Source organism: Rhinolophus sinicus, linkage group LG05 (assembly GCF_036562045.2).
Source record: "Rhinolophus sinicus isolate RSC01 linkage group LG05, ASM3656204v1, whole genome shotgun sequence".
NCBI classification, from domain to species: domain Eukaryota; kingdom Metazoa; phylum Chordata; class Mammalia; order Chiroptera; family Rhinolophidae; genus Rhinolophus; species Rhinolophus sinicus.
In genome coordinates, this window is record NC_133755.1 from 167,680,635 (window position 1) to 167,701,439 (window position 20,805).

At 32.7% G+C, this 20,805-nt stretch overlaps 1 protein-coding gene across 6 annotated transcripts in view; it reads left to right on the forward strand.

Moving 5' to 3' along the window:
- STXBP5 (syntaxin binding protein 5) overlaps window positions 1-20,805 on the forward strand; it is a 158,862-nt gene that overhangs the window by 40,718 nt on the left and 97,339 nt on the right. For all 6 annotated transcript variants that reach the window (XM_019746935.2, XM_019746931.2, XM_074333689.1 and 3 more), the window contains exons 5-7: window positions 9,340-9,474; window positions 10,994-11,057; window positions 16,088-16,171. In XM_019746935.2, the coding sequence (XP_019602494.2) occupies window positions 9,340-9,474; window positions 10,994-11,057; window positions 16,088-16,171 (283 nt within the window). The remainder of the gene's footprint in view (window positions 1-9,339; window positions 9,475-10,993; window positions 11,058-16,087; window positions 16,172-20,805) is intronic.

Here is a 20,805-nt window from a genome sequence, read left to right on the forward strand (position 1 = left end):
GAAATTTATTTACAAAGCTCTGGAAATTAGAATGGTGTGGTAATTACAAGGTGATGACAAATGGATAAAAAAACAATAATTGGACTCCAGAAACATAAATATGAAGAGAAAGACATTTAATGTGACAAAGGTGACATTACAAACAAACAAGGTAACGCAGCAAGTAAAAGATGCTGTGACAACTCTTGTAAAAACGGGGAAAAGTGGTCCCTACCTCATAACTAAAATAAATTGCAAACCAGTTAAAGATTTAAATGTGAAAAGCCATGGAAAAATTAAAACTTAGAGAAAAGTGATATAGGTAGCATCTGTAAGACCTGGGTAATGAGTGCTTAAATAGCATACACACAAAAGCCCAAGCTACATAGGAAAGGAGTAAAAGTTTTGTACAACACACTTACCAAAGAGGTAAAAGACAAACCCCATCCACCAGGTACTGATGGGTAATAATACAAGATTCAGAATAATTTTTACAATATCTTTCTTTTTAAAAACAGTGATTCCCTTCCCACCCCAAATTCCTTATGTCTTATAGGTGTATTTTATGAACATAAAGAAAAAATATGGAAAAATATGTTGTTCCAGGCTTTTTGTATGACTTATGAAAAGAGTAAATTTTTGAGGAAAGACAAACATAATAAAAAACTAATAAAAACATTTGAGATAACAAATGTGCATAAATGTATAAATTATGTCATTTGTGTATGTATATATGTATCTGTGTATGTGGGTGTGTGTATGTATACACACACCCCCACACACACAACACACACACACACCTACACTTATATGGGGAGAGAGATTAAAAGTTCTTAAATAATAAAAGAGACATAAGCCATAGACTGGAAGCTATTCGGAGTACACCTATTCAATAAAGTACAATAAATGACAATCTACTATAAAAATGGAAAAATGTAGTTAATAGTTGCTAATAAGTATCAGGTTACTTTTTTTTCCCCATAATATTTGCTATAGAAAAAACTCTGGCATCTTCACTACTCAAAATAAGATCATTAAAAACAGAACTTGAAGAAATCTCCCATACAACAGGGAACAGTTTTTTCAGATGTTATTATTTCTGTAGTTGATATTCCTATTTGATGTTCACTATTTCACTTATTGATACGCAGTTGGTATTTAGTTTTTTTGATAGTCATTGATGTAATATTAAGGTCTCATTTCACAAGAAAGGTGAACATGATTTATTTGGCCACATTTCCAAGTGTTTTTAAATGTTTTTATTAAGTGAGTTGTAATTAATAAAAATATAGTTAATCAATACAAATCTAAAATGACCTTCAAAGATCTGTGAAGCTTATTTTTTGAAACATTTATTACATTTTACTGCTGGGTTATATTAATAGATATGATGAAGATTTTTCTAAAGTAGCTATGACAGTTTATTAGAAAGAGATGTGGGACTACAAACAGGAAATCCTTTGAACAGATTTATAAATTGCTTTCATCTGACTGCCTGTTAGTACCAAATAATATCTGCTTCATTTTCATTTTCTTGTGCATTAATTTGTTAGATAAATATTGATTGAGCTTCTGGTCCATGCAAATACTATGATAAATTCTGGAGAGACATGGAAATTATAATGGTCTAAGGGAAATGAAATGGCATCAGGGTTCTAAAGCATAAAAATAGAGGGTAAGCCCCAAGTGTGCAAGTGCTTTTCAAATCTATGCTTGTGGCACAATGCTAATGTTTCATTGGTCAATGCAAATCACATGATCAATCCTAGAGTCAGTGTGGGGGAACTATACAAGGGTGGCTGCAGGGAAGAGGGGAGAACTATTGGGGGTCATGACTGTAGTAATTTTCCACATGTGATATTTAGTTCATAGTTGAAGCTTTCTACTTATTTTCAATGTATTTTCACATCTGTTGATTGAACTCTTAATTTTGAAATATCGTTGCTGCAAAGCTCTTCAGTGTCGTTTGTTTCATGACTCCTTTTACTGCAAAGTATTAGGGTCCTGTCATGGATCGCTTTCTTAGAGTCATTAAATAAATTTCTCTTCTCTCTCTCTACATATATATACACACATGTTTACATACACACATAAATATGTACATACACACATGCACACATATATATACCGTGTTTCCCCAAAAATAAGAGTTAGCCAGATAATCAGCTCTAATGCGTCTTTTGGAGCAAAAATTAATATAAGACCCAGTATTATATTTATGTTATATTATATATATTACATTATATTATATTATAATGAAATAAAACTGGGTCTTATATTAATTTTTGCTCCAAAAGACTCATTAAAGCTGACTGTCTGGCTTGGTGTTATTTTTGGGGAAACACAGTATGTACACACATAATATGTATGTATAGTTTTAAGTGCTCTGATTGCATTACTTCTTTTAAGTAATTAATATTACTTTTTCATCATTTATATAAAAAGGTATCATAGTTATTCTTTAGTTATTTTATTCTTTAAACTTTCAGCAAAAAAGGCTAAGATTCTTGTTTTGTAAATGAGGAAATAAGCTCATGTTTACATAACAAATTGAAAGAACACTGCTAAATACGAGGTCTGACAATTAAGTTCGCAAACTTGCCACCGTGTGCTTACATTGGCAGCACTGTACAACCAGCTCGGTAAGGTTTCATAACCTTGGTATATCAGTGTCTCACAGCTGCGTTTGTGTCAACGTGTGGTCGTGTCCTGCTGACTGCCGTTCATTATTGTTGTTGGGTGTTTTTGTGTGCCGTTGCGAGAATGTCTGAGCTTGAATTAGAGCAACGAACAAACATTAAATTTCTTATTAAACTTGGCAAGAGTGGAAGGGAAATCACGGACCTGTTAGTCCAAATTTATGGGGATAATGCCATAAAGAAAAGGGCGGTGTATAAATGGATTAAACACTCTGAGGGGAGAAAACACGTTACTGATGAAGAGAGGTCAGGGCAGCCAGTAACAAGCAGAACTAATGAAAACATTGCAAAAATTTGTCAAATTGAGCATCAAAATCATCGACTGACTGTGAGAAGCGTAGCAGACCAAGTAAACATCAATAGAAAAACAGGAAAATCTTAAAACTGAGAATCTTGGCGTGAGAAAGGTGTGTGCCAAAATGTTCCCAAAGGAGTTCAACAATGAACAAAGGCAAGGAGAGTCAAAGTTTGCCAAGACCGTTTGGAAAGGCAAGACAATGTTTTGAGCCTTGTTATCACTGGTGATGGTTTGGGCTGTGCTATACAAAACATTTGTGTACAAATACAACCCTGAAACAAAGTGTCAAAGTGGACAATAGAAGTCAGCCACTTCTCCATGACCAAAACAGTTCTGTCAGTCCAAATCGAGTTAAATCGATGTTGCTAACCTTTTTTGATATCAGAGGGATTATTCATTACGAACTTGTACCAACTGGACAAACAGTTAACCAAGTTTACTATTTGGAAGTGCTGAAAAGGCTGCATAGTTAGACAAAAATGTCCTGAACTTTTTGCCAAAAATTCATGGCTTTTGCATCACAACAATGCACTAGCTCACCCGGCACTGTCTATAAGGGAGTTTTTAGCCAGTAAACAAATAACTGTATTGGAACATCCTCCCTACTCACTGATCTGGCCCCCAATGACTTCTTTCTTTACCCGAAGATAAAGGAAATATTGAAAGGAAGACATTTTGATGACATTCAGGACATCAAGGGTAATACAATGACAGCTCTGATGGCCATTCCAGAAAAAGAGTTCCAAAATTGCTTTGAAGGGTGGACTGGGCGCTGGCGGCGGTGCATAGCTTCCTAAGGGGAGTACTTCGAAGGTGACCATAGTGATATTCAGCAATAAGGTATGTAGTAATTTTTCTAGGATGAATTCGTGAACTTAAATGTCAGATCTCGTGTAGTAAGTCCTGTTTGTCTCAATTATCAGTTTTACACTCGCTTTAGTTAGTTTCCTAGTAGTATGTTTTGGGGAACTACAATTTCTTGTCTTTTCCTAAATCACTGGTATGATGTTATTTTATTTGGTTGCGACATGGAATTTGTTTCATCACTATTCCTATTCCCATATGTTCAGAGCCATTAAAATTTGCTAGTTAAGAAATTATCAAGTTAATTGTGCTACATAATGATGTGTTAGGGATTTTTAAACTTGGTGGTACATTGCATCAATACAGTCCTATGATTTGTACTTTTTAAAGAAGTGTTTAAGACTATTCTAGGGATAATATTAAAGTTATGGTATCAAAATAATTAAGTTAATATTTTAAGTTCTTAAAATATTGTTCTCACTTATGAAAAACATAAAGATGCTTAAAATTTAAGAGCATGCTAGTTGGTTTTATAGTTAGTTGACTGAGAAAAAATAATCATAGAATGGAGGCTAATGTTGAGAAAATGGGGCTAGGGAAAAATTTTAGAAGTTTTTCTGAACAGTGAAAATTTTATTCTTGCTCTGTTTCTTTAAATATTTGAGAAATAGTTGCTGTATGCTGTTGCTGTGCTGGAACAGAAAATGTATGGTATATATCTAAAATTTCTGCCTTTAAGGAGTTAATTAAAAAATTTTTAAGCATATCATTAAAATAATTTTGTTACTATTGACATCCAAGAGGGGTCCTGCAATTATATTAAGCATGTCAGTAGCTCCTGTTTTTATAGAGTGAAGGATAATGGAGAACTGCAAAATAGCAGAACAGAGTAGGAAGTTGGATATTTTTGGGTTTTGGGGGTTTTTTGGGCTTATTTAGAAAAATTTTTGAATTTTCAAAACTTTTAACAATATTCAGGTTTTAGTTTAAGGCACATTTGAAATGAAATACTTGCTTTTATTATGTTTATTGCATTGTTTATTATATATTTGGTATGCTATTTCTTTATTTTTGTATTTTAGGTTCCACATATAAGCAAGAGATCATACAATAATTGTTTTTCTCTGCCTGACTTATTTATATTAGCATAATTCCCTCTAGATATAGCCATGTTGTTGCAAGTAAGATTTCATTCTTTTTTATGGCTCAGTAATACACATACCATATCTTCTTTATTTGTCCATCTATGGACAGTTAGGTTGTATCCACGTCTTGGCTATTGTAAGTAATGCTGCAATGAACATGGGGGTGCATATATCTTTTTGAGTCAGTGTTTTCATTTCCTTTGGATAATTACCCAGAAGTGGAATTGCTAGACCATATAGTAGATCTTTTTAATTTTTTGAGGAACCTCCATAGTGTTTTCCATTGTGGCTGCACCAATTTATTAGGTTGGTGCAATAGTAATTGCAGTTTTTGCAATTTTAACCTTTTAAACTGCAATTACTTTTGCACCAACCTAATATATTCCCACCAATAGGGCACAATTGTTCCCTTTTCTCTACTACTTTTATTTACTTCATGTAGTTTAAATTTGCTTATAACTTGTAATTAGTAGACTGTCACTTAGTTTTAATAATAATAATTAGCTAACATTTATTGAACACTTACCTATGCTGGCCCCATTTTTAAGCATCTACCGGGCTTTGTCTTATTTGATCCTTAGGTAAACACTGTGAGGTAGGTGTGCTTTACTTCTTAGAAACTGAGCCTCTGAAAGATTGAGTGATTTAAGTAAAGTCATATGCTAGTGAGTGACAGAGCTGGAAATTAAATCCAGGCAGTCTAACTCCAGAGTTTGTTAGATTAATCTGTTTTCATAATTCCTAAATCCACAATTCTCTGAAGACAAAAAAATGTGAAACAGTTTTATTGAGGTATAATTGACAAATAATAAACTGCATAAATTTAAATGTACAATTTGGTAAGTTTTAACACATGTACATACACCTGTGAAACTGTCACCATAATCAAGATAAGAAACCCACCCGTCACCTCAAAATGTTTCCTTGTAATCCCTTCTGTCTCTGTTACTAGCTTCTGCACCCATAATTTCCAGGCAACCATTGATCTGCTTTCTGCTATAGTAGATTAGTTTGCCCTTTCTATTGTATATAAATTGTTTATAAATGGAATCCTAGTACCGTAGTTTCTGGCTCTGGCTCTGTGACCTCTGGGAAGTCTGTTAACATTTCTGAACTTCAGCATATTCATCTCTACATAGAGATAATAACTAAAGTACCTGAACATTGTGATGTGCTGTATACACATATGTGATTATAGTAAATATAAATCTGGAAATGTTATTTAATTGGTAGGGTAGAACAGAAAGAATTTTAGATTAGAGTAGTATTCCCCAACATATATTCCACAAATACTAATTTTTTAATGAGTTGTTTGGTTAAAAAGTATGTTATAGTCAAAGAAGTTTTAGAAATGCTGAATTAAAGTTGAACATTTTCTTCAGTGCAAGACTTCTTAACCTTTATTTTAACTTTTGGTATATATTATGGATCTCTAAGAGGACGGCACACACACACACACACACACACACACACACACACAGTGTCCTTTTTTCTGGTTTCTTTCTCTTGTAAGGATTTTGAGATTCATCAGTGTTGTTGCATGTTTCAGTAGTCTGTTTTTTTTTGTTTGGTTTGTTTTTACTTCTGAATAGTATTCGAAGTGTGTAACAATTTGTTCATCCATTTACTTGTTGATGGACATGGTCATTTGGATTGTTTCTGGTTTTTGGCTATTACAAAGCTGCTATCGACATTTGTGTACAAGTCTTTTTATAGGCATATGCTTTTCTTTCTTTGGGTAAATACAAAGCAATGGAGTGGGTTGATCATACGGTGGGTGTATGTTTAACTTTTTAAGAAATTATTAGTGACTGTAGTTAATAATACTGTGTTGTATATTTGAAAGTTGCTAAGAGAGTAAATCTTCAAAGTTCTCATCCCAAGAAAAAAATTTCTAACTACGTGTGCTGATGGATGTTAACTAGACTTATTGTGGTGATCATTTCACCATATATACATATATGGGATCATTATGTTCACTTAAAACTAATACAGTGTTATATAGCAATTATATCTGAATTTAAAAAATAAACTGCCAAAATTTATACCTCAAAAATACTGTTTATGAGATGCTACCCCCATATTAAGTAATATATAAAACATGAATTACATACCTTTCTAAAATCTAGAAAATTCTGAATTCTGAATTCTGAAACCTCTATGGCCCTGAAGTTTTTCAGAAAAGTACTGTAAACTTACTGCCTTATGAAACAATAAGGTACTATAAAAATTTTTTTTATTCAGTAGACATTTCTGTGCTTTGTTAAATTTACATAAATCCTTTTGAAAGATGACATGTTATCTTATAAAACATTCAACAGAAAATACAGACAGTGAATCTTAAGTAATTGTTTAAATGAACATGACCTCTAGGAAATAATGAGACTATGAGTTGCATGCACATTTATTTAATAAATGTTTTCATCTTGAAAATTCTCTGTAATGAAATTGTGTGTTGATGGGAATAGCAAATGTTCTGTATGCTATATCTTGCCTAATACCCAGTGTCAGTACTGACAGTTTAGCAGTGATTATTATCAGTATATTATTTGAAGTGGTATTCCATTGAAATTTAAATAGTCTATTTTGAGAAACACAATTGGAGTCTGTGAAAAAATAAACATTATTTGGTTTCATAACATACTATAGTTTTTTTCCCCTAAAAGTCACTGCTACTAAAAAGACAAGATAGTTTCCATTTTTTATCTCAAAATCAAATGAGCTGATATAGAAAATGTTTGAAATTGTTGGAATGATAAAATTTAATGCACGCATGTAAATTATAATTTTTCAGTGAAGGCCTCTCGTATCATCAGGACATAGGAGGAAATAGTTCAGTTATATTTCAGTAGGCCTGAAAGCAGTGGGTCTCTACCCTTCCGGAGGCTTACAAGTTAGTAAGAAGGGTAGATCCTAATCCCTTTAAAGGCCAAGCCTGATAGAGATACAGAAATATTGGGATATCAATTTGAATGAAGGCGGTATTTGAACTGAATCTTGAACAGAATATGAGTCGGAAGAGCATTTTGTCTGGAAGAAATAGTATGGACAGGTACTGAGAGGTATTAGTGTTTAATAACTCCTGAGAAATACATTAGTATGTGGGGGTGATGTGGGTATTGGATTCCTAGTTTGTGGCTGAAAGGTTAGATTTGTGATGTGCCCAAAGTAACACAGTTAGGGGATGACATGGTCAAATTTGAAATATTAGTTGGCCCTCTGTATCCATAGGTTCTGTGTCTGTGAGTTTCACATCTGCGGATTCACAATAGCAGATCAAACATACTCGGGGGGGGGTGGGGGGGAATAAAAGACCTACAATGGTTGTGTCAGTATTTTTTTTTTCTTGTTATTATTCCCTAAACAATACAATGTAACAACTATGGTATTTTGCCAGGTATAATGTGCCTCCATGTGTAATGCGCACCTACGTTTTCAAACTTTCAGGGAAATACCTTTCGTTTTAACTTTTTAATTCAAATTTTTATTTGTTTGCATTTAGGTACTTGTTTTTTATATTATAAATTTTAGCGTTTATTTTATTTAAAATATTATGGTACAAGAAATTTTATGTAACAAACAATTACAAAACACAAGAATAGACACAAGGTATAAGAAATTTTATGTATCGGTAATAAATTTACGATATTTATGCATCATAGAAGAAGGCCAAGAACTCTTCGTGGTTGCAAGTTTGTCATAAGTTCAACAAAACCTATTATTGTATTCCAGGGTATCATTTTGCATATGGATATTGTTATTGGTTTCTACAGTTACACTTGTAACTCATAAGCATAAATAAAAGAATTAAAAACGTTTATTTTGATATGGAATTGGTAATACCTGTGTATAATGTGCATCCTTATTTTTCCCTCACAAATTTGGGCAAAAAAGTGTGCATTATACATGGCAAAGTACGGTATTTAGATAGCATTTATATTGCATTAGGTATCATAAGTAATCTAGATATAATTTAAAATATGCGAGCAGATGTGCATAGGTTATGTGCAAATACCACATGCCATATTGTATAAGGGACTTGATGAACATCCATGGATTTTGGTATCCTTGGGGGATTAGTTCCGGAATCCCCCAAGGATACTGAGAGACGACTGCACTAACTTCAAAACTCATCTTCTTTCTATCATGCCATGTTATTTACTATACATCCTTATGTTTGAATAAGCATAAGTTGAATTAGCGTAATTAAATATTAATCACAATAAGTAGATAAATCTGGTGGTTGCATATCATAATTAGCAGAATTAAATATTAATCCCAATAAGTAGGTAAATGTGATGGTTATGTATCATTTTTCCATTTCCTAAATTACGTATATCATGATTAACCCTCTAAAACAATAAAATTTACCAGGCATTTTTTTCTAATTTTTTTAATATATTTTCTCTTGCAGGGTTACATTTTGCCATCTGCCTTTCCAGAGTAAGTGGCTCTATGTGGGCACTGAACGAGGTAATATACATATTGTCAATGTGGAGTCCTTCTCACTCTCAGGCTACGTCATTATGTGGAATAAAGCCATTGAACTGTGAGTTTAAGCAAATATTCCATATCTGCAAGTATCGTTATCATATATGACAATATCATTATACGAGTATAATAACTAATCATTAAATACATATTGAATTACATGTGTCAGACATTCTTGATATTAAATATAGATTTATTAATCTTTTGTAAGTATTATCCTATTGGCAGTTCATGAATTTAAGTGCTTCATATATGTATATCGATAGATACACAGGTATGCATATGTTCACATATGTATAAACTGTGGTACAACTTTAATGAAACAATTGCTCTTATTAGGTGAAGAACACCCTTCTCTTTATGTTCTAATTATTTTTCTTTCAAATGCTTGTCATACCTCACTAAATTTCATGATCCAGTGTTTGGAAAATGTGGATCTACACCACTACTTGATACGTTTTAATAATTAACAAATATAATGTAAATGTTTGCAGTGTAACATCACAAAATTAATTTCACAATTACTTTTCCTTAATTTTGATCAAGTTTTCATTTTACAATAACAACAAAAACTGGGTCGGGCTATAGGGCCCTAAGTATCTTTAGCACTAACTTTTCACTCTGTCTAATCTTTGTATCTTACCTCTTTCTCTTAACTTTTTTCTTAAATAGACATAAAAGTAAAAATTTAAGGATATTGGCAAGATTTATTTTCATCGTTTCCTTTTGTTTTTAAACAAATAGTTCTGTCTTGTTGCATTCCACAGATTTTACATCATTTTGATGTAATGATAAATTTGTGGCATATTTCTTAAGTAATGTGTCGGTGCAGCTATAATCGTGTATTAAGCCTTTTTTTCCTTCCTGTGGCAAGGATGTTATTATTATATCTTAGTCCCTTGGTACAAAGTCTGGGTTTTCGTGGTCTGTTGTTGAGTTGATCACAGTATCTAGTGGGTAGGTAGGTCTGCTGTAGGTGTGTGTGTGGTTTCACAAATGGCTCTCATGAAGTGGGCTGATCTCTCAAACCTTGGAGTTTATGAATAGGGAAGTGCTTATTTGTACTGTATGGCATCAGTTCAGCTACATCTTATCTGCATGACTTCTTTTTCTCTGAGCAGGTGTAGGTGGCATTACTTTTGTTGTTTTTTTAAAAAAAGCAATGGAGTTTTCCTATTTTTGGTGTGAACTGTGGAACTGGAGGAGATGCCCCAATTAGAGGTCAGAATTAGTAAAATGAGATAGGAATATTTTAGATGCTGCTTTATTTAAAAATATTAACTCTGAGAATTCTACTGTGGGAATAAATTTTCTGTGCTAAAGTAGTGAATTGAAGATTCCTATCAGAAAGTGTACTTCATTGTACATTTTGCTGACTTGTGTCAGTGCAAGAATCACTATTTTTCCTCTGATTCCTATTTGGATCCATATTAAGAACTATACATTTGTTATTGATTACTTACTGAAATGTTTGCATAAATCTTTATTTCCCATTCATTATTCTTACTGTAATGAATATGCAGTAGTATTGAAAATTTTACCTGAGAAAAAAATCTTACTAACTTTTTCTTTTCTAGGTCATCTAAATCTCATCCAGGACCTATTGTCCATATAAGTGATAATCCAATGGATGAAGGAAAGGTAGAATTCTTTCTAAAAAATGTATTTTTTACCTGAATGTGGGAATTTTGATATTTTTTTTAAATATGCAAACTATTCCAGAACCACACTTGAAAAATTGAGATTACTAACAAGGTTTTATGACTTGTTTATTTATTATGAAAAACAAATGAAAGAATTAGAGTCAATTGCAATTTTAAAGAACAAAAGACCCTAAAACAGGTAAAGTTTAATAGAAACAATTAAAGGTTATTAATTTGTTGTTGGCTTATTCATAACATTTTCCTGGATTTTCTGATAATCCTAACAAAAGCTTTTCTTTTTGTTTTGAATTCTTTTTAGCACTTTAGTTATATGATTTTTGTAGCAGTTATTTTAAAATGCCATCTGTTAGTTTTTTTCTCTGTATCTCATCTCCCCTAAATTTTTTCTTTGTAAATAGCTCAGATGAATAATGCAGAGATTTTTTTAAATGTTACTTAATTTTTTATACTCTGAAACCAGTTTTATACAGTTCTAGCTATTGTTAATTTAGTTTTCTTAAATGCATTTAAAAATAATAAAATTTCCTTTTCCCTGAATTTCTATTTCCTAATCCAGACTAATCTGTCAGGTAGTTCTATTTAACGGTATTTTTCTACATATGTAATTTTATGATGTTAGCGTATGTAAATACCAGGAAGTTTATCACTATCAGAAATCAGTGAAAGGAAACTTGTGAATATTGTGAACAAGTTTACCCAGGGTTTTCCTGTCCTCACTTAGTGGGAGTGGTCAAGCATTTGTGTTGTTTAACTGTTTTCTTATTTGCCACTGGGAAAACAAAAGGACCGCTGTACTGTTTGGAGTTAGCTTATAATTACACAGTTGTGTGTTTTGAGAGAAATTTTACATGAAGCAAGTTACAGTCACCTATATCTTCATTTTATTTTCTTTGGTACAAATATTTGTGTAAATGTTATGTCTTTGGTATGGTAATAGCTGTATACGATGTCAGAGGGATAGTAGATTGGGATGGGCGTTATCCCTTTCTGAGGGGTGTAAATGTCTAACTATTACATTGCTTTGTACATCTGAAACTAAAAATAATATGATAATAATAATAGTAGTAGTAGTAATAATAATAATAAAAGTTAAGCCTTTGGGTGGGAAGGATGGTGGGAGAATTGAAAATTCTTCTTCCTTCTACCTTGAATCAGTCACTAAGGCATTTCAGTCCTTCCTTTGCAATGTCTCTTTTCTGTTCAATCTTATTACGACCACTGTAGTTTAAGGCATTGCAATCCATTCTTTCATCATTTCCAGATCGATCTTCCTAGAGTGCCATTTTAATCTTACTGCTCTCCTGTTCAAAAGCTTTCAGTGATTCTGGCGTATCTAACAAATAATGTTTCCTTAAAGGTAGCCCTAGGTTTCATTATCTTTTAAAACAAAGCGTCTTTACCTGAATGTTATGCTGAAGCAAACAGTTGTTGTTTCCCAAATGTGAGCTGCTCTTTGCTGCCTCCATGCCTTGTTTATGTGAGTTCCTCTTTTCCAACATTTTCTCTCCCTCCAATGAATTCCTGCCCACATTTTAAGATTAAATATATATACGTATGTGTGTGTATGCATGTGCATGTGTGTATATGTATATTCATAATATCTTTCCTGATAATTCAGATAGAAAATGCTTTCTCCCACTTCCAAATTCATTAACATCTTATTTGTGTAAGTTTATGGTATTTACCACATTGCATTGTATTAGAAATGTGTGCATATGTCAACTCCCTTGAACTTGAAAAACTCCTTGAACACAGATAATATTTATGCAGGTTTACATTTCCCTTAACACCTGACATTCAAAGTAGATAGTAACTGCTCAATATATACTTAATTTATTGAATAAATACATCATATATAACTGTTTATTTTTATACCATCCTCATTTTTTGAAACCTGGCATTATATTACTCTTCTTAGTTCCCAGAGTTAATCTCAGGCAAACATTTTTGAAATAGGATGCTAGAATAGATTATGTTGTCTAACCTTTAATTTCTAATAGAAAAGTCCACTTTAACTACATCAGTGATTCCTATTACCAAAGAGTTGTGTGACAAGAAAGATGTAAGGTGCTAGGACAAATTCCTCCAAAGCTCACCTCACGGGTGATGCCACCAAATTAAGCAAAAGTATTAGCTAAGGGTGGTTAGGCATTACTGTAAAATTACTTATGATAGCAATAGTACTAGCAACCATTTATTGAATTTTACTTTGTCAGGTATTGTGCTGACCACTTTACTATTTCATTTGATCCTCCCAACAAATTTAAATTAGATATTTTCCCTATTTTACAGATGATGAGGCAGAGACTTGGTGGTATTATGTGGTCCAGAGGTACAAAGCTAGATATTGGTGGAGCTGGGATTTTGAACACTGATTTCTCTGATTTGAACCCCAGAGTACTCTTCATTATGGTGCATTTCCTCTGTAAGGTATACGAGGTGTGATTAAAAAAAATATGGTGAATGCTTAAAAAAATTTATTACAGTAAAAGACACATCACCATTAATCCCCCTCACAATACTCACCCTTGCTTCAAACACACTTATCCCATCGTTCTTTCCACTTTCTGAAGCACTTGTGGAAGTCCTCTTTCGTGAGTGTCTTTAGTTGCGCTGTCATGGCTGCCTCGATGTCCTAAATTGATTCAAAACGTTTACTTTTCCCGATCATTTTGACTTTGGGGAAGAGCCAGAAGTCGCATGGTGCCAGATCCAGTGCATAAGGTGGATGAGGACATACCGTAATGTTTTTATTTGACAGAACTTGCTATACCAGAAGCGATGTGTGACAGGGAGCATTGTCATCATGGAGGATGATTTACAGCGCACTTAAAAACACACCCTCTCTCATCTATAGCTCACACCCAACTTACTGCACCGAACAAGTTGAAACTTGTCACACACTGTTCACACTGTTACTAAGGTTCGATGTGCTTCTTCCCGTACTGAAGATCCCTGCCTTTCAGATCCATGGTATGTGCCAGCAGCTTCACCATATTTTTTTATCACACCTCGTAGATCAGTTGTTGATGTTTTAGAGAGCTGTATTCATATTCAGTGTACTCACTGATGCTTTTTATGACAGAAAATTAAAAGGAAACTCATCAACACTACATAAATAACTAGAGTTATAAAAGATTGTAGTAAGAATAAACATTGAAAGAATCTTCGAAATTTAAGTACTATATCTTCAAGTTATTATAACTTCCATTTTTTAATATTTAGGAGATTATGGGGGTTAAAGTCTAACCTGTTGGCACAGATTTCTAACATTCTTAGGATGTTAGAGCTGGCCTGAAGTTTGCTATAACCCTTTTATGTTATTAAGATCTGGATGGGTAAAATTATTTCCTTAAAATTACATAGCTAAGTGGCAGATCTAAGACCAGAGCTTAGGTTACCTGTGTCCTGAGCAATCTAGTGCTGTTTGTACTGTACATCAGTTCTTAAATCTTATCCTTTTTCATCTCTTTTTGTATTCCTAGAGTTCTTCTCTTACTTTCCCCATCAGAAAATAACATATCTAAGATATTTGGAAGGACTAGGTAAAGGTGAAGGAAACAAATACCAATTTTTCCCAGGATTATAGTTTATGTAAGAGTGCCTTGGAAAGAAGAGTTTGGGTTAGGGAAATTAACTATACACCATGCCTAGGTGGGAAAACCTATTTGTTAGCTTCAGTGACTGGCCCTCCAAATGCACAATACTCTGAAATCCATTAAATTGCTATTGCATTGGAATTACTGGGTCTGCCCCAAACTTTGGTCATATCACATATTATATGAATGATTATTGACATTCAAATGAGTGACCCAGGTAGGAAGACAGCATGTGCAAAGGCTCAAAGGTAAGAGAGAGCATGAACTGAAATATATACTGGACTGTATTGGATACACAGTGTGTGGTAAGGGATGAAGCTGGAGAGGGAAGCAGAAGTCAGACAATGATGAATCTCGTAAGTCGTATTACTGAGTTTGGACTTTATCATATAAATAATGGTAAGGTATCAAAAAATTTTAAATAAAAGCATACATTACATGATGAGGTTTGCATTACAGAGCTGTTACTCTAGCTACAATATGGAGGAATGTGTTAAAGGAGCAAGGCTTGGAATCACGGAGACTAGCAGACTAGAAAAGAGATCTTTTTTTTTTTTCAATTATAATTGACATAATATTACATTAGTTTAGTTTCAGGTGTATAACATAGTGATTAGATGTGTATATACCTTATAAAGGGTTCACTCAAGAGAGCTTTTTGTCTTGAATCAAGAGCAAGGTATTGGTGGTGGAGGAAAGTAAATTAGAGAGATAATAGAATGTAATTTCATAATTATTTGATGATTTTACCTGATGGGGGAGAAACGAGAGTTAAGATGACCCCATGTTTTTGCCTGAGCAACTCAATGAATGTTGAGATAAGGAATGGCGAGAGAGAGACATTGCAATAGAGAATCCCAGAGAAGGAGGGTAGGGAAGAAAATAATGAATTCACTTTTATACGCATTTACTTTGAGGTCCTTGTGGAAGACGTAATTGGAGATGTGGCCACTGGAATTATGAGCCTCAATCTAATGAGAGGGATCTAGGCTGAATGTAATTTGGAACTAATCAATATGTAGATGAATAAATGAGATTACCTGGTAATGTGTTGAATTAGGCAAGTTTGTAAACTTTAAAGCACATACAAATGTGAATTTGTATTGGTAATTTATTATGTTGTATTAATAAAAATGTACTCAGGACTTCAAAATGGTACTGTTTCCTTTTTCAAAAAACAGTTAGATGTTGAGTCCCAATCATCAAAGGCATATAAATATGTAATGCAGTATTTTCATTTGTCATCCATGTGATTAGTAATTAGCAACACAAATATTTAATTGTATTATAATTTTGTACTTGAACCATATTACTGATAATAGTTATCTTTATTTTTAGCAAATAAATGTTTCATATGATTAATATTATTCCTAGGTAATGAAGCCTTTTTCTTTTTTTTAAATTACAGCTTTTGGTTGGCTATGAATCTGGAACAGTAGTGTTATGGGACCTCAAATCAAAGAAAGCCGACTACCGATACACATATGATGAGGTAATAACATTTAGTTTTGCTAATCAAAAGATGTTATCATTTCTCTAGTTCAGAGCAGCTTCTCTAAGAATTTAATTGGTTTTAGTTTAGGCAACCTTTGTAACTGCAATAAAACACAATTTTTTTTTTCCTATAATAGATAATATATAATACCTCAAAAGATACAAAAAATCTTTTTCCCACCCAGGCATTTGGCCATCCAGTTCCCTTACTCCAGGTATCATACCAGTGTTAGCAGTTTTTCATGTATTTGTCCAGAAATATTCTGTAGTTTTATAAGCAAATGAATAAATGTATTCTATCTTTTATACAAATGTTTTTAGTATACTGTAGACTTGTATAGTTTGCTTGCTTTAAAATCCAAAAATACATTAATTGTGATTGATTGGTAAGTCTTTTAAGTCTCTTTTAATATGAAGGCCTCTCCTTTCACTCTTTGTGCTTTCCTACCTTACCTTATTTTTTGCCATTTATTTGTTAAAGATAGAGTCTCTCAAAGAATCGACTTTTCTGGCTGCATCCCTGTTGGGTTTAACATCTTTTTTTGCCCTTATATTTCGTATAATTTGTGTAGTTTACTGAAGCTTGATCAAATTCAGGTTCATTTTTCATGTTCAGCAAGATTACTTCATAGGTGATGCTGATGCTCTTTTATCAGGTGGATGTTAGTGTCTGTGATATTAGCAGTCATTTCATGGCCTAGATCAGTTAGTGCAGAGTGGTTGTAAAATGGGGATGTTCTAATTCTATTAATTTCTTCTCTATTTTTATTAGCTAAGACACTTTAGTAAAAAGAAAGATTCCCAAGTATCTACTATTTGATTAACAGTAGTACAGTTCGTATAGGAAAGGTAGGATAAATGCTTTATTCTTTCCTTTTATTTTAGTATTTAAAGAGGTGGTTTTGTAGTAATCTCAAAGGAGACCAATCTGTTCTTGTTTTGAGTTTTACTGTGTACTCAAAAATTTAAACCTATTTGATGTGCTTCAATACATTGAAATTATCTTTATTGATTTTCAAGTTGTTTCATCTTTGGTCAGTGAACCTCCTTTAGTTGGTTCCTGAGTCCTTTGGTGATAATAGTTTTGGATAGCTTCCTTACTACCTGTTATAACAAAGTATACCTATTAATCTTGTATATTTCTGTCCCAAACTTAGACTAAGATCTTTTCCTATGAAACTGTGGCTTCTCTCAGTGTATAATGGTATATGGTAACATACTTTGGATACAAGGAGTATTCATGATTTCCAGTTCAATGAAAACAGCCAAGACATCTTGCAGCTTATAAAGCAAGGTACCAGACAGTAGAGGACTGCCTAGAGAAAGAGTTTTCATAGTCTATAGGGAGCTCCCCACCCCTTTCTTCAGTTGAATACCAATTAGTGCATGGATGTGAGGCTTAGAAAAAATCTTCTGAAAAGGAGTAGGTAGGTGAAACAATTCCCATAGTACATACAGGGCTAAGAATAGTTCACATTCCCAACACAGTGGAGAAAACTTGTAATGCACAGTGTATCAGGAAAAGCATTCACAAAAGTATTGCCTCTGTAGTGGGCCCAAACTAGCCCTACAGTAAAGACTGTCCTATCAAGCCTAACAAAGCTAAAAAACAGGCCTTGAAAAGTGCAAATTATTTCCAATTAATATAACTACATTCCAGATAAAAGGTTCAAAAATATTTAAAAGAATGTAGTAATCTACCATAAATTTCACAATGGCTGGCATCCAAATAAAAATTTATGAGGCATGCACAGAAGCCAGAAAATATTCAAAATGAGGAGGAAATGTACTCAATAGAAACAGACTCGGAAATGACACACATGATAGAATTAGTAAACAAGGATATTGAAACAAGTACAGTCATGTGTCACATAATGATGTTTTGGTCAATGAACGACGGCCTATGCAATTGCCATATACCATATAGCCTAGGTAAGCAGTAGGTTGTGCCATGTAGATTTGTATAAGGACACGGTAGAACAACACCTTTACAGTACTGAAATAAAAAATTGTCAACCTAGAAATTTATATCTAGCAAAATATTTTCTTCAAAAACAAAGGCAAAATACTTTTACACACATAGGAAACTCAAAAAACTCATCACTTGCAGACCTTCACTACAAGACATGTTAAAAGAAGTCCTTTATACAGAAGGCAAATGATATGAGATGGAAATTTGAATTTACTCAATGGAATGAAGAATGCCAAAAATGGTAGATAAGTAGATACATATAAAAGTTTTTGTTTTGTTTTTACATTTTTAAATTCTCTTTAAGTGATAATTCAGTTGTTCAAACCAAACATAATAAAATGCATTGTAGGATTTATGGCATGTAGAATTAAAATGTATACAATAGTAGCACAATGGTCAGGAGAGAGATGTCGTTGTAAGGTTATTATATTGTCCCTGAAGTGGCATACTATTACTTGAAGGTGGAGTATAATAAGATAATGATGTATATTGTAAATCCTAAAGGAGACACCAAAACAACAATACTATCCCAAATAGTTGAGACAATATGGAAATAAAATGAAATTTAAACAATATTCAATCCAAAAGGAGGCAGAAGAGGAAAAAAGGAACAAAGAATAGATGGGAAAAATAGGGGGGAAAAAAATCAAGATTGTAATTTAAACCCTACTATGTCAATAATCATATTAAACGTAAATGGTTTAAACACCGCAATTAAAAGGCAAAGATTGTAAAAATGGATTAAAAAGCAAGGTCCAACTATACGAGTATGCTGTCTAAGAAATGCACTTTAAATAAAAGACAGTTATGTTAGAAAAAAACAGGTGAGAAAAGAAAAAGTAATGTTAGCACTAATCAAAAAAATAGCTGAAATGGCTTTATTAATATCAGCAAAGTAAATATCAGAGCACTCCACTTAACAACAGAATACACATCCTTTTCAAGTACCCATGGAACATGCACCAAGACAAACCATATAATGTGCCATAAAATCAATCTCAATAAGTTTTAAGAAATTGAAATCATAAAAAAAATATTCTAATAGAATTAAATTAGAAATCAATAAAATGATAGCTGAAAAGTCTATGAATATTTGAAAGTAAAACAACATACTTTTAAATGACCCATGGGTCGAAGAAGAAATATAAGAAAGAGGAAGTATTTTGAATGGAAAAATAATATTAAAATATGACATATTGAAGTGTATGGAATGCTGTTGAAGCATCCATGATAGCATTTAATGCTTATATTAGAAAACAAGAGATGTCTCAAATCAATGGGCTCAACTTCCAGCGTGAGAAACAAGAAGAGCAAATTAAGTGCAGAGTAAGCTGAAGAATTGAAACAATAACAGAAATCAATGAAACAAATAACAGAAAAGCATTTGCAAAAGTTGGCAAAATTAAAAGCTTAACTTTGTGATGTTTAATGAAATTGATAATCACATAACCAGAGTGATGCAAAAGAAAGAAAGATATAAATTACTCATATCAGGCATGGGAAATGAGACATCACTTCAATTTCTGCAGAAATACAAAGGGACTGATAAGGAAATATGTACTACTTAATGCCGGTAAATTCAACAACTTCGATGAAATGGAAAATTCTTTTGAATTCCTTGATAGTACCAAAGCTCACTCTAGAAGAAATAGTTAACCTGAGTAGCTGTATATTTACTAAAGTAATTGAATTTTTAATGAAAAAATTTCCCACAAAGAAAATTCCAGGCGCAGAGAGCTCACTGGTGAATTTTACCAAATAAAACCCATGTACCCAAACTCTTCCCAAAAATAGAAGAGGAGGGCATACTTCTCAACTCATCCTATGAGGCCAGCCTTATCTTGATACCAAAACCAGACAAAGAAATTATAGGATAACTACAGACTAATGAATAAAGATGCATCAGAGATGCAAAGTCATAAAATATATTCTTAATAAATATTAATATGCATAATGACTAGATATTATGTTTAATGATGCTGTAAATGTAAGATCTAACTTCTAAATTGACCTGTAAACTGAGTAAAAGTTTCTGGCTCTATTTCAATGAGTTCATACTGTTTTATAATATCATGCTCTTGGTTCATATATAAATGTTTTATATTTGAATCTTAATGCAGATTTTACCAAGTGTACAGTTTTAGACATTCAAGAAATTATAGGAATAATTCTCACTCAATAGTAAGAGTTAAAAAATTGAAGGCCTTTATAAAAGACTACTCCTTCAATATTTACATTCAGATCAGTGGTATATTACTCCAGTCAAATTCAGTTTTATTACACTTACACAAACATATTAAGTGACATTATAATATCAATTCAGAAAATTTCTAATATAGTAAAAGTTCTGCTTGGTACAACTTTAATTGTTCACTTGGTCTTTAGAGGGTGATTTGGATGGATGGGAGTAATGGGAACAAAAGTTCATCTTTACCCTTAAGCTTTTGTTGCTTTGTAACCAGTTAGTACTTCTCTTTTTGAAAAACTTTTTTTCTCACCTTGTTATGTCTAAATGATAGCTTTTGAGTGTACTTGGGTAGTATTCCTAATTTTCTACAGATATTTTCTGCATATGCTATTTCAGTCCACAAAAATTATGTTTTTTCAATGGACAAAATTTCATTTAGGCTATAATCAGTATTAAAACATCAGTATTCTTT